Raw genomic sequence first — 15,529 nt, 5'->3', positions numbered from 1 at the left:
TTAAATCAGGCTCCGGGGGAGACAGTTGTTGTCCGTGGGATGAAAAAGCCCATCACGGTCATGCCTGGGCAGAAGACCAAACATTCCACCTCTTTGGTCTGGCAATATTTCTATCCAAATAGGGACAACAACTGTCTTGCCATATGTACCATATGTAAAGGTGAAATAAGTAGGGGTAGGGACGTCAACCACCTAGGAACATCCTCCCTTATACGGCACCTGCAGCGCGTTCATAAAAAGTTACTGTCAAGTTCAGAAACTTTGGCTCAGACCGTAAGCAGTCCAGGGACACCTAAATCCCGTTGTCCTGTTGTATCCAAGCGCCTGCAAACCACACCATCAACTCCCTCCTCGTCAATTTCCTCCTTAGTCAGGATCGGAAGTAGTCCTGCAGGCCATATCACTGGCTTGACTGACTCTCCTATCCGGGATTCCTCCGGAGGATCCTGCATTGCTACGCCTACTGCTGCCGCTGCTGCTGTTGCTGCTGCTGGGAGTCGTTCATCATCCCAGAGAGGAAGTAGGAACACCACTACTTTTACTAAACAATTGACCCTCCAACAGTCCTTAGCGAGGAGGATGAAGTACGACAGCAGTCATCCTGAAGCAAAACGTATAACTGAGGCCTTGACTGCTATGTTGGTGTTAGACGTGCGTCCGGTATCCGCCATTAGTGCAGTGGGATTTAGACAATTGATGGAGGTAGTGTGTCCCCGGTTCCAAATCCCGTCTAGATTCCACTTCACTAGGCAGGCGATACCGAGACTGTACAGAAACGTCAGAAAAAGTGTCCTCAGTGTCCTGAAAAATGCCGTTGTACACAATGTCCACTTAACCACGGACATGTGGACAAGTGGAACAGGGCAGACTAAGGACTATATGACTGTGACAGCCCACTGGGTAGATGTATCACCTTACGCAGCAACAGCAGCAGCGTCACCAGTAGCAGCATCTCAGAAACGCCAGCTCGTTACAAGGCAGGCTACGCTGTGTATCACCGGTTTCAGTAAGAGGCACACCGCCGACAACCTCTTAGAGAAACTGAGGGAAATCATCGCCCAGTGGCTTACCCCACTTAGACTCTCCTGGGGATTTGTGATATCTGACAACGCCACCAATATTGTGCGGGCATTACATCTGGGCAAATTCCAGCACGTCCCATGTTTTGCTCACACAATAAACTTGGTGGTGCAGAATTTTCTGAAAAGCGACAGGGGCGTGCAGGAGACGCTTTGGGTGGCCCGAAAAATTTCTGGCCACTTTCGCCATTCAGCGACTGCGTGCCGAAAACTGGAGCGCCAGCAAACACTCTTGAACCTGCCCCACCATCACCTGAAGCAAGAGGTTGTGACGCGGTGGAACTCAACCCTCTATATGCTTCAGAGGATGGAGGAGCAGCAAAAGGCCATACAAGCCTATACATCCACCTATGACATAGGCAAAGGAGGGGGTATGCACCTGACTCAAGCGCAGTGGAGAATGATTTCCGTGTTGTGCAAGGTTCTTCAGCCCTTCGAACTTGCCACACGTGAAGTCAGTTCAGACACTGCCAGCTTGAGTCAGGTCATTCCCCTCATCAGGCTTTTGCAGAAGCAGCTGGAGAAAGTGAAGGAGGAGCTAAGACGGAGCGATTCCGCTCGGCATGTGGGACTTGTGGATGAAGCCCTTCATTCGCTTTGCCAGGATTCCAGGGTGGTCAATCTGTTGAAATCAGACCACTACATTTTGGCCACCGTGCTCGATCCTAGGTTTAAAGCCTATGTGGTGTCTCTCTTTCCGGCCGACACAAGCCTGCAGAGGTGCAAAGACCTGCTGGTGAACACACTGTCAGCTGAAGCGGAACGTGACACGTCAACGGCTCCTTCTTCATTTTCTCCCGCAACTGGGGCTGCCAGGAAAAAACTTAGGTATCCTAAGCAACCCGCTGGCGGTGATGCAGGGCAGGCAGGACCAAGTTTGGACATCTGGTCCGGACTGAAGGACCTGGCAACAATTTCTGACATGTCTACTGTCACTGCATATGATACTGTCACCATTGACAGAATGGTGGAGGATTACATCGGTGACAGCATCCAAGTAGGCATGTCAGACAGTCCATACCTGTACTGGCAGGAAAAAGAGGCAATTTGGAGGCCCCTGTACAAGCTGGCTCTATTTTACCTGAGTTGCCCCCCCTCCAGTGTGTACTCCGAAAGAGTGTTTAGTGCAGCCGGGAACCTTGTCAGCGAAAGGCGTAGGAGGTTGCTTCCACAGAATGTGGAGAAGATGATGTTCATCAAAATGAATTATCAGCTCTTCCAGGGAGACCAGCCTCCAGAAGGTACAGAGGTACCTGTGGTGGTGGATTCAAGTGGGGACGAGTTAATACTTTGTGAGGATGAGGATGTACACACTGAAGAGGGTGAGGAATCGGTGGATGAGGAGGATGAGGATGACATCTTGCCTCCGTAGAGCCAGTTTGTGCAGGGACACATTAATTGCCAGCTTGTTTTGTGGGGGCCCAAACGAACCAATCATTTCAGCCACAGTTGTGTGGCAGACCCTGGCGCTGAAATGATTGATTTGTTAAAGTGTGCATGTCCTGTTTATACAACATAAGGGTGGGTGGGAGGGCCCAAGGACAATTCCATCTTGCACTTCTTTTTTTTCTTTGCATTATGTACAGTTTGGGGCCTAGTTTTTCTAACTGCCATCCTGTCTGCCACTGCAGTGTCACTCCTAGATGGGTCACGTGTTTGTGCCGCCCACTCGTGTCGCTTAGCATAGTCATCCAGCTACCTCGGTGCAACCTTTTGGACATGAAAACACTATTGTGAGGTGTGAGGTGTTCAGAATAGACTGGAAATGAGTGGAAATTAAGGTTATTGAGGTTAATAATAGCATAGGAGCAGAGAAACCAACAAATTCTGTGATTTTAGCTGTTTTTATGCTTTTTAAAAAAAAAATACAGATCCAAAACACAAAACCCAGAACTCAAAACACGGAAGGGTGGTTTTGGCAAAACCAATCCAGATCCAAAACACGAAGAAAGATCCAGATCCAAAACCAAAACACAAAACACGAAAAGTGGCCGGTGCACACCCCTAGTTATAACGGCATTATGGTGTGGCATAATGTGTTATAAGGGGCATTACTTATACCACTTTTACACCAAAGTCCTGGGTCTGACCAGGGATTTGGAACATGTTTCCAACCTGGATCAGACTCGGGACAGACACCGTTCACACCGGAGCTGGGTCAGCATTGACTCAGCTCTCCGGCACAGGTAAGCAGTGCTTATTTCCCTCCCTCCACCTCTGCAACCCTCTTACCTCTCTACACAGTGGTCCAGAGGCAGGAAGGGCGGGTGGGGTTGCTGCTCTGTTCTGGTCAGCCTGGCAGTGGATGCTTGGGGATGATGTTATCTCCAAGTACTACTGAAGCATGCCAATCGGGTGGCATGCGGTGTGACCCGGATCATCATGACCCGGGTCGCGCCATTTACACTGCAGGGTGACATGGGAATGACCCGTGCTCAACCCCGCAAGCTAGCTGGGTTGGATCCCCTGGTCACTGGACCCGGGTTGATCCATTTACACTGACAAAAATCCCGGGTTGATGCGCGTTCGCGTGCGTCAACCCGGGATTTTTAAGTCAGTGTAAAAGGGATAATAGTGTGGCATAATATGTAAGGGACATTACAGTATCACGAGACCACACGGGAGTAAACATGCCAGAGACGCAGGCAGAACATTTTTTTTTTTGGAGGGATGGCAGAAACTTTTTTGGCAGGGGGGAGCAAAATTTATAGTTACGCCACTGCTGATGCATACTGGAACGATATATCCTATGGATCAGGCAGTGTGTATGCCCGATTGTACGTTCACAAGGGTCTGCACAGCAGATGTGATGACGCAAACGAAAAATTTTGTGCCGTCGTACACCGGATCGTGCAGTGGGTACTGCGTGCATGATATATTTTTACATCATGTCATTACGTTGCTCAGTAAACACATCATATAGTGTGTATCCAGCTTAATACTATGACACCCATATTAAATAAATAAACATGAAAATAAATTACTAAATTTAAAATCTAAAATAAAGATAAAATGTAAAACAAATATTTTATCTATCCTTATTATTATTATTAGAATTGTATGCAAGAATGATGCAATATTATTGCTTGTATGCTATGCTAAAGTTCAATTATGTAACACTTTAGTACAGTTTAAATTTGGAATCATTTAGGAAAATTGCCTCCTTAAGTGAAAAGGATTATGTAGGCAGTGGTTAAATACAAACATGATTGCTAGTATTTTCTACATCATTTGGCATAATTTATTTCTTACCAAATATTTACATAGTGCATACATATTCCACAATGGAGGACACCCACGTATGCACATGGAGAATATACAAACTCCACAGGATTAGGGTTATGGTGGGAACTGAACCTAAGACCTAGGTGGTGTGAGGCAGTAATGCTAACCATTACACCCTCCATGCTGCCCATGCTGCCCATGTCCTAATATAATTTTAAATATTTAATTGGTTTCATGTCACATTGGAAATATTGTTGTAAGGAACATTAAAAGTAGTCTACTAAATTATGAAAATTTTTAGCTAATTAATTTGCCACATAAATATCCCTAGAAATAGAGCACTGGGAGTCATAGGTACATCATAAAGCTGCTTAGTGTAGTGTTTTGGTGCTGTCCCCATGTCCATCCTGATGCATAACATTTATCTGTAATGTTACTAATACCCTCTTCCACTGCCACTAAAACTTGGCTTTTTGCCGTGGTAACCCATGTTGCAGCTCAGTGTAAAAGGGTTAAAAAAAAGAACATTTACACTTGGGGTTTGGTTAAAAATGGAACGTTGTCTGTGACATCTGTCACTGGGGAGGGAGAGATTAAAGGCTCCCCATATGGTCCGTTATGGCTTTTACCCCATCCCCGCTTCATACGAGGAGGCTGTAATCACGCTCTGCCCATTTCCCAGGTGACAGCTGTGACATACACCCTCCCAGACAGTACACCCCTCCCCCCGCTGCAGGTTGTCAGTCCAGTCCAGCATTCTGGGCTCTGGACCATTCTGGTTTTGACCCAATCCCGGGGAGAACTGGATTTCCCAGCATTTGTAGATGATGTCATCTCCAAGTGGTGGCAGAGAGAGAGTCTGCACCTGGGTGCAGGGTAAATGGTGCTGACCCAGTATAGACCCGGGTCAGAGCCGCAGTGGGAATGGGGTCTGTCCCGGATTTTGGTGAAAATGGGGTATTAATAACACAACACTATGCCCATTTTTAAATACATTTTTTAACAATATTATAATTGCTTTGGAAGGTTCTCTCTTTTGCTCTGTTTCTATGGGGTCAATCCAATTAGGAGCAAGTTTGCAAGTGCAAGTTTGTCGCATTAAACTCACACACTTCACACGAATGCTCGCTCCTGAGAATAATGCAATCCAATTAGAAATGCCAACTCGCAGTGGCGTAACTATAAATTTTGCTCCCCCCTGCCAAAAAAGTTCCTGGCACCCCCCCCAGATACATAACTAACTATACATAGTAGGCACATGGCATATACTGTACATAACTAACCTTACATAGCAGGCACATGGCATATACATAACTAACTATACATAGTAGGCACATGGCATATACTGTATATAACTAACTATACATAGCAGGCACATGGCATATACATAACTAACTATACATAGCAGGCACATGGCATATACATAACTAACTATGCACACGACACATACAGTACATAACTAGCGGCAGGCTTTGGACTAAGTGGCCACCATTTTAATGATGTCTCATCAGACTGAGCTGCAAAACTGTCTCTTACACCCTCTGGATGTCTCTCCCTGCTGTCAAGAGGCCTGAGATCTTCTGGGGTAACTATTGCATTCATGTCAGCAGCACCCTATCCTGTTGTACAGATCCTGCGCCAGTGCGCCTGCCACAAATCCTAAGTCCCTCCTGCTCCCCAACAGCCTGCACCCACCACCTCACATTAATCACCCCCAATATTCCAATATACCTCCCCAATCACCCGGTGTCAGCCTCCCCTTCCCAAAGCACCCATACACCTGACCTCTCATCCCAAATATCCTTCATCTTTTCAGGCACATGGCCAGTGGCAGTGGCGCGTAACTATATCATTCACTGCCGGCACCCACACCCCCGCAGGCCACCCGCGGGCCTCACCTCAGGAATCAGGATCGATGACAGACAGTGTGACACACTGCGACATACAGCCAGGAGCAACCGCAGGTGCAACCCAGCCCTGTATCACCGAGTGTCGGCTCCCACGCCCCCGCAGGCCGCCCACGGTCCTTACTCTCAGGATCGATCAGCAGACAGCAGTGCACTCCACTTTTAGTCACACAGTGAGTGACACACAGCCCGGAGGAGCAGCCTCTGCCCAGCCCTGTAACATCGCGGTCCGCGCCGGGTCCCACACACTTACTGCCCCACCTGAAGACAGTGACTCCGTCTCCAGCTCCAGTCCAGTCTCCGGCTCAGGTACAGCGCGGCTGCCTCTCCCCCCTCACGTCCATGACGCCGGCTCTGCCCTTGTTCAGCGCGTGCCCCCAAGCCACCGCGGGGGCTGCAGGGACAGTAGTTACGCCACTGCCAACTCGCACTACTCGCTGTGAGGGTGTGTGGATTCCCTATAACATGAGACTTTGGAGAAGTGCATGAAAAAGTTTGGAGACCATCCTGAAACCCCAAAAGTTTATAATTTCATTAGCAGGACCATATAGAAAACTGTTAGTGGCTGATTTCTGCATTTAGAAAAAAATCTAAAAAATTATAATAAGCAAGCTTTTTTCATTTAATCTCAACGAAAAAAAAATGCAAAAAAGTAGGAAAAACGTGATTTTATAGTAATTTGAAGTCACTTTAAAAACATGAAAAGGTGATTTTAGAGTAATATGATGCCACTTTGAATTAAAAATATGTAAAAAAAATAAAAAAGCTATTATTTTTCCATTCAAAAAATACTGTAATTAAATAAGGGGTGTGTGAAAAAAAAAGTTGGTTTGGGGGTAATTTTAGGTCATTTCTTAAGCACTCAAAAAAGACATGTAAATATTGGGCCAATTAAGCTAACTGAAAAATTCTAAATGCCTAATTAGTCATTAGGCATTTAGGGGACTGCATAAGAGGTTCTAAACTGTGTCACAACATTTTTTACCTTAAAAATAGATTTTTCCCAACCATCTCAGACACCCAGGGGGTGAGCACAAAAAACTTGAATTTCCTCTGAAAAAAAATTTAAGTTTAGAATTGAATTGCAAATGCAAGTCACAGTGTGAGTTTGCCCTTAACACAGCTCGCACAAGCCAACTTGCACTAACTTGCACCTAATTAGATTGACTCCGATCTTTCTTTATCTTACTCAAACTTTTTCCTCTTTTTCACACACACTTTTTTTTCTCTCTCCTTTTGCCTGTCCCTTTTTTGCTCTTTTTCTTAATAATTTTCTCACTTCTTTCATAATTTTATTATCTTTATTTTTACTTTTCTGTTCTATTTTCACAATTATTTTAATTTCCCCCAGCTTTTACACACATTTTCTTTCTCACTTCTTTTCTCATTGTTATTCCCTCTCTATCTGTCTACATCAGCTGTTTTTACTCATAGCTTTGGCTTATAGAGCCTAATTCATTACAGATCACAATTGCAATAGCCGCTGTGATTACGCACGCAGTTCCACTGCAAAAATATGCTAATGAATGCTATTGCAATGCTGTCACAGCCTAACATAAGGAAGCCCACTTTACCTTACATACTACCGTAATACTTTGCAAGTCTGTGAAACCATCAGTAACATTGAGTACCATCGGACACATGCAGAGGTCTGACCTTACTCAGAAATTGCTAACCTCATCGCACGCAGTGAAAGCCCAAGCTGCGTTTGGCATCACAGTGGCTAATTTATGTACTCCCCTGTAACAGCATTCAAATGCAATGGCACGCCTGCGTACAACCGACCACCCCCTCCGTCACCCCCCCCAAATACTCACTTCCTGTCAATCACTTTGCGATTGGTCTGTGTAGTCACTGCAATCATAGTGGAGCCTTCAGGCCCATAGTGTGTACCTTATTACATGTCTCATCGAGTGAAACATGTGTACGTAATGACATGGTACAGAAAGAACAATGGAGAAATCCACTGAACAAAACTTATAGCAAAAATTCTGCAGGTATCCTTTAAGCCAAATTATGATGGAGAAAGGGGAAATTCAGCAGCCAAAGCAGAATAGGGCAAATATTCTGTGGATCAGTTTTCTCAATTTTCATCTCTATCTGGAGGACTTGATACATGTAATGCAGGCACAATTCCTATTATTATTCTAGTTTGTCTATAATTAAACAACAAAACTATTCAGAGATTTGAATCACTTGTTTTGTAAACATATATACTGTGCTGGTTAATATTGACATATAATGAAATGTTAGTAGTGTATTTTAACACAAACCTGTAAAAGTCGGATCAGGGATTTGCGTGGTTGTGGTAACTACATCATTGTTTGGCACTGAAAAGGAAATATTATGATTACTATATGACTGGTGATATTCTCATTTAACATTTTAGCTTACATTTCAATATGCTTTGGAAGCTAGTAGCAAAATGTACTAATATATACAAACATGTTAAAACATATTTAGTATTAAATGCAGTTTATATTAGATATAGATGTGCTCTTTAGTGGAAGAATTTGTAGATGTGACACATACTGCAAACCTACATACAGATTCAAATGCTATGGGGCTGGTTTCATGTCACTATGTATTCACACATAAATATACCTATAAAATGAGCACTAGGGGGTAAATTTACTAAGGGTCGAGTTTGTGTGAGTTTGTGCATTTTTTTCATCTCGCAAATTTACTAAAGACAAACTCGAGTGAGTTTGAAGTGAGTTCTCTTTTTTCACTGTTAAAACTCATGTGAGTTTGCAAACTGGAATAAACTCACCATTTGCCAAAAATATGAAGTACTTTAGATGAAAAAGCGGCAACTCACAAATGTACTAAGATTTGATTTCCAATCTCGTGTGAGATTGTAGCAAACTCACTGTGAAATAGAAGTTTTAAACACTCACCTCCTGAGTTGCGAGTTTGGCAGAAACATACACAGATCAGTGTGATTTGTGTATGTTTCTGCCTGTATACCTAATATAAAGTATTTTTTTTTTTTTTTAAATTACATAGGGTTTCCCCCCTAAAGCATAATCATCCCCAGACTTGCCAGCCAGTCGTGGTTCCTAAAATTATGGAAAACAAAATGAATAGGGTTCCACCATAATTTAAGAACCAGCACCAGGCAGCAGGGCCAGACCTGGTTTTAAATATAGGGTTAAAAAAAATTGCATGAGGTTCACCCTATATTTAAAACCAGCTCCAGACACTTTTTAGCGGGGGACTGATGCCACAACCAGGGGAGCCCTTTCACCGGGCCCCCCAGCCGCAGCATCAGCCCTGACTGATAGACAGCCCAGGCCAGGGATCCCTGGGGAGTTGGAGACCACTCCAATAAAGGGGTCCCCCTCTCCAGGGCATCCCTGTCGTGGGATGATAGCCTGGGGCTATCCCCGGCACCCCTGGATCGGTGGGTGCTGGGTTGATAGTGTTAGTGTGTGTAAAATAAATGGTTAAATATTGTTTTTAGTTGTGGAACTACACATCCCAGCAAGCCTCCCCCGCATACTGGTATTTGGAGAACCACAAATATCAGCATGCAGGGCATTACGGGCCCTGCATACCTATAAAAGAAATCCATACTCACCTCTACTATGCGTAGGTCACGTCCTCTTCTCCAAGTAGGCATCCAAAGGGTTAAAATAAAAAATGAGTACCTGATTCAAAGCAGACTGAGCAAAGGTATGTGTGTGTACACATACCTTTACTCCGCGAAATGACCGAGGCACTCGTGTGCCCCATCATTGAAGGAGCCACCAGCCAATCAGCGGGCATCTCCGTCAGAGCAGCTCGCTGTTTGGCTGTATGCGGTCAGCATATCTCCCCATAGACTTCAATGGTGAGAAATATACATTGAAGTCTATGCTGGGACCCACAAGATTGATGTGGTTACATCAATGATACAATGTAGTGGCCCTGCATGCTGGTATTTGTGGTTCTCCAAATACCAGCATGTGGGGGAGGCTTGCTGGGATGTGTAGTTCCACAAATAAAAACAATATTTAACCATTTATTTTACATATACTAACACTATCAACCCGCCATCCACCAGCCCACGAAGGGGGGGGGGCCTTGAGAGGGGGACCCCTTTATTGGAGGGGTCTCCAACTCCCCAGGGATCCCTGGCCTGGGCAGACTAGCAGTCAGGGCTGATGCTGCGGCTGCAGGGCCCGGTGAAAGGGTTCCCCTGGTTGTGGCATTAGTCCCCCACTAGAAAGGGTCTGGAGCTGGTTTTAAATATAGGGTGAACCTCACGCAATTTTTTTAACCCTATATTTAAAACCAAGTCTGGCCCTGCTGCCTGGTGCTGGTTCTTAAATTATGGAGGAGCCCTATTCATTTTGTTCCGCATAATTTTAGGAACCAGGACTGGCTGGCAAGTCTGGGGCTGGTTAAGCTTTAGGGGGGGGGACCCTATGTAATTTTTTTATATTATTTAACCCATTTTTTACAGGTCTTAACACACAAGCATCTTACACATATCTCACTGATATGTGCAGGCTGCTTACTCGGGTGAGTTTGTAAGAGTGAAAACTCAGCAATCTTGGGTGAGTATCTAAACTCTCCTTAAACTCTCCTCTAAACTCACAATTTGGACAAAAAACTCGATCTGCTTCAACATCGAAAAACTCACTTTCACCTAAACTCACTTCTTAGTAAATTTGCGAGTTGTTAAAGGAAAAACTCACCCGAGTTTTGGTGAAGCAAAGTGAGTTTAAAAACTAAAAAACTTTTACCCCTAGAAGTCCTAAATACAGCATAGTGCTGCTTATTGTATTGTTTTGGTGCTGACCCCATGTCCTTCCTGATACATAACATTACCTGTAATGTTACTAAATAACACAACACTATGACAAAAAAAAACACTTTATAACAGTATTATGATTGCTTTGAAAGATTCTTCTTTTGCTCTCTTTCTATGGGGTCAATTAAATTTGGAATGAGTTTGCGAGTGCAAGTTTGTCTCATGAAACTCTCACACTTTGCATGAATGTTTTGCTCCCGAGAATCACGCAATCCAATTAGAGATGCCAACTCACACTACTCGCAGTGAGTGTGTGCGAATTCTCTATAACATGTGACTTGGGAGAAGTGCATGAAAAAGTAGGGAGACCATCCTGGACCCCCAAAAATGTTTCATTTCATTAGCAGGACCAAATAGAAGGCTGGTAGTGGGCATAAGGTTGTTTTGTGCATTTAAAAAAAAAATCCAAATAAATTATAAAAAGTTAACTTTTGTCATTTAATCTCAAACTAATTAAACATAGAATTGAGAAAAAGTAGAAAAAAGGTCATTTTACAGTAACTTAAGGCCACTTTAATAGTTTTTGTTTGTTTGTTTTTTTAAATGGAAAGAAGCAATTCTTTTTCCATTCAGAAAACCTTAATAAAATTTGGAGTGCCTAAACTAATGTAAAGTTGAGTTGGGTGTAACTTGAGGCCGTTTGTTTTTTAATCCTCCAAAAGCGATTAGGCCAATTAAGATAACTGAAAATGTCTAAATGCCTAATTAGTCCTTAGGGGGGCTGTCTAAGGGATTCTGCACTGTGTCCTGACATTTTTATGTTAAAATAAATATTTCCCTACAATCTCACACCCAATGGGGGGGGGGGGGGCAGTGCAAAAAAAAGGTGAGGTTCTTCTGAAAAAAAAATTTTTTGGAATTGGACTGCAAATGCAATTCGCAGTGCAAGTTTTCCCTGAAAACAGTCAACTTGCACCAGCTAGCACCTAATTGGACTAACCCAGATCTTTCTTTGTCTCACTTTCTTTTTCCTCTTTTTAACAAACGCTTTATATTCTCTGCTTTTCCTTATCTTTTTTGCTCTTTTTCTTAGTAATTTTCTTACTCTCTTCCTTCATCATTTTATTATCTATATTTTTTACTTTTCTGTTCTCTTATTTTTACTTTTTTTTATTTCCCCCAGCTTTTATAAATTTTTTCTTTCTTACTTCTTTTCTCACCATTCCTCTCTCATTGCTATTCTCTCTTTCTCTGTCTACATCAGCTTTTTTCTCTCATAACTTTGGCTTATAGTGTGTACCATGTTTCATGTCTCACCGAATTAAACATGTGTACGTCATGACATAGTACAGAACCAATGAGGAAGAAATCCACAGAACAATAATTATAGCAAAATTCTGCAGGTACCACTTGTCCTTCCTGATGCATAACATTAACCTGTAATGTTACTAAATTACACAACACTATGCCCATTTTTAAAAATATTTTATAACAATATTATGACTGATTTGGAAGTATCTTCTTTTGTTCTTTTTCTATGGGGTCAATACGTTTTAAAATGAGTTAGCAAGTACGAGCTTGTCTCATGAAACTCTCACACTTTGCATGAATGCTTGCACCCAAGAATCATGCAATCCATTTAGAGATGCCAACTCGCACTACTCGCAGTGATGGCGTGCAAATTCCCTATAGCATGTGACTTGGGAGAAGTTCATGAATAAGTTGGAAGACCTTCTTGGACCCCCAAAAATGTTTCATTTCATTAGCAGGACCAAATAGAAGGCTGGTAGTGGGCATAAGGAAAGTACTGGAGGTTTTTAAATTATGTCAAACGGATGATTTGTGCATTTTTTTTAAAATTCAAAACAAATGATGAAAGCAAAATTTTCTTATTTAATCTCAAACGAACTAAATAAAAAATGCAAATAACTAGGAAAAAAAGGTGATTTTAGAGTAATTTGAGGCCATTTTTATAGGTTTTTTATGTAATAAAATGGAAAGAAGCAATTGATTTTCCATAAAAAAATACTGTAATTAAATGTGGGGTGCCTAAACTAATGAACAGTTGATTTTGGGGTAATTTGAAGCCATTTGTTTCTTACACACCCAAATATGACATGTAATTATTGGCCAATTTAGCTAACTGAAAAATTCTAAATGCCTAATTAGTAATTAGGTAGGCTGTCTAAGGGGTTCTGCACTGTGTCTTGACTTCTTATCTTAAAAAATATTCCCTACCATCTCACACCATCAGGGGGGTGCGCACAAAAAAACGAGAATTTCCTCTGAAAAAAAAATTGGAGTTTGGAAATGGATTGCAAATGCAATTTGCAGTGCTAGTTTTCCCTGAAAAAAGCTCACAAAGCCAACTCGCAGCTAATTGGATTAACTTCAATCTATCTTTGTCTCAATCTCTTTTCTTTCTCTCTCCTTTTACCTGTCTCTTTTTTCACACTTTTTCTTAGTAATTTTCTCACTCTCTTTCATAATTTAATTATCTTAAATTTTTACTTTTCTGTTGTCTTTATTTCAAATTTATTTTCATTTTCTCTTCTTTTTTCACCATTCCTCTCTCATTGTTATTCCCTCTCTCTCTCTCTCTCTCAGTTGTTTTTTCTCATAACTTTGGCTTATAGTGACTTATAGTGTGTACCTTGTTACATGTCTCACCGAGTGAAACATGTGTATGTAATGACATAGTACAGAACAAACAAGGGAGAAATCCACAATACAATAATTATATCAAAATTCTGTAGGTATCCTTTAAGCCAAAAAATGATGGAGAAAGGGGAAATTCAGCAGCCAAGGCAGAATGGGGCAAATATTCTGTAGAACAGTTTTCACAATTTTCATATCTATCTGGAGGACTTGACACATGTAATGCAGGCCCAATTTCTAGTATTATTCTAGTTTGTATATAATTAAACACAAAACTATTCAGAACGTTGGATCATTTGTTTTGTAAACATATATACAGTGCTGGTTAATATTGAAACATAATGAAATGTTAGTAGTGTATTTTAGCACACACCTGTAAAAGTCTGATTAGAGATTTGAGTAGTTGCGCTAACTACAACATTGTTTGGCGCTGAAAAGGAAATATTATGATTATTGTTTGACTGGTGATCTTCTCATTTAACATTTTAGCCTACATTTCAATATGCTTTATTATGAAAGCTTGTAGCAAAATGTACAAATATAAATAAACAAACATTTTAAAACATATTTAGTATTAAATGCAGTTTTTTATTAGATATAGATGTGCTCCTTAGTGGAAGAATTTGTAGATGTGACACATAATGCAAACCTACATACAGATTCAAATGCTACAGTATGTGGCTGGTTTCATATCACTATGTAGTCTTCATTGAAAATGTTTGTAAGGAATTTTAAAGTTACTAAATTAGGAATATTATTAGCTTATTAATTTGCCACATAAATATCCCTATAAACTGAGCACTTGGAATCCTAGGTACTGCATTATGCTGCTTATTGTATCGTTTTTGTGCTGACCCCATGTGACACTTTGCACGTATGTTTGCTCCCGAGAATCACGCAAACCAGTTAGAGATGCCAAAATCTCACTACTCGCAGTAAGGGTATGCAAATTCCCTAAAGCATGCGACTTGGGAGAAGTTCATGAATAAGTGAAGTGACAATGCTGGACCCCCAAAAATGGATAATTTCATTAGCAGGAGCATATAGAAGGCTGTTAGTTGGAAATAGGAAAGTACTGGAAGTTTTTAAATGGTGTCAAAAGGCTGATTTGTGCATTTTTAAAAACATTCTAAACAAATGATAAAAAGCAAACTTTTATCATTTAATCTCAAATGAACTAAATAAAAAATGCAATACAAGTTGGAAAACAGGTTATTTTAGAGTTAATTGAGACCACTTTAATTGATTTTTTCATGTATTAAATGGAAAGAAGCAATTGATTTTCCATTCAAAAATACTGTAATTAATTTTGGGTTGCCTAAACTAATGAACAGTTGATTTGGGGGTAATTGGAGGCCATTTAATTCTTAAACACCCAAAAATGACATGTACTTATTTGCCAATTTAGCTAACTGAAAATTTCTAAATGCCTAATTAGTCATTAGGAAGGCTCTCTAAGGGGTTCTGCACTGTGTCCCGACATTTTTATATTAAAATAAAGATTTTCCCTAATATCTCACACCATCAGGGGGCTGCAAACAAAAAAAGAGAATTTCCTCTGAAAAAAAATTTGAGTGTGGAACTGGATTGCAAATGCAATTCGCAGTGCTAGTTTACCCTGAAGAAAGGTCACAAAAGGCAACTTCTACCTAATTGGATTAACTACAATCTTTTGTTGTCTCACTCTCTATCTTTTTCATTCACTCTTTGTTTTCTCTCCTTTTTCCTGTCTGTTTTTTCACACTTTTTCTTAGCAATTTTTTCACTCTCTTTTTTCATAATTTTATTATCTTTCATTTTTACTTTTCTGTTGTCCTTTTTTCATATTTATTTTCATTTTCCCCAGCATGTACACTCTTTTTTTAATATTTTCCCCAGTTTTTACACACCCTTTTTTTCTCACCATTCCTCTCTCATTG

The 15,529-nt window shown here is 41.3% G+C and overlaps 1 protein-coding gene across 1 annotated transcript in view; it reads right to left on the bottom strand.

Annotated features, from left to right (window-relative positions):
* LOC148477669 (transmembrane protease serine 11C-like) overlaps positions 1-15,529 on the bottom strand; it is a 366,464-nt gene that overhangs the window by 30,718 nt on the left and 320,217 nt on the right. The window contains exon 8 of the mRNA XM_088456393.1: positions 8,485-8,541. Within this exon, the coding sequence (XP_088312519.1) occupies positions 8,485-8,541 (57 nt within the window). The remainder of the gene's footprint in view (positions 1-8,484; positions 8,542-15,529) is intronic.

This window comes from Taudactylus pleione, unplaced genomic scaffold (genome assembly GCF_031769625.1).
Source record: "Taudactylus pleione unplaced genomic scaffold, aTauple2 ptg000703l, whole genome shotgun sequence".
NCBI classification, from domain to species: Eukaryota; Metazoa; Chordata; class Amphibia; order Anura; family Myobatrachidae; genus Taudactylus; species Taudactylus pleione.
Note: the sequence above shows the minus strand (reverse complement) of the source record. Positions and strands in the feature narration are given on the sequence as shown.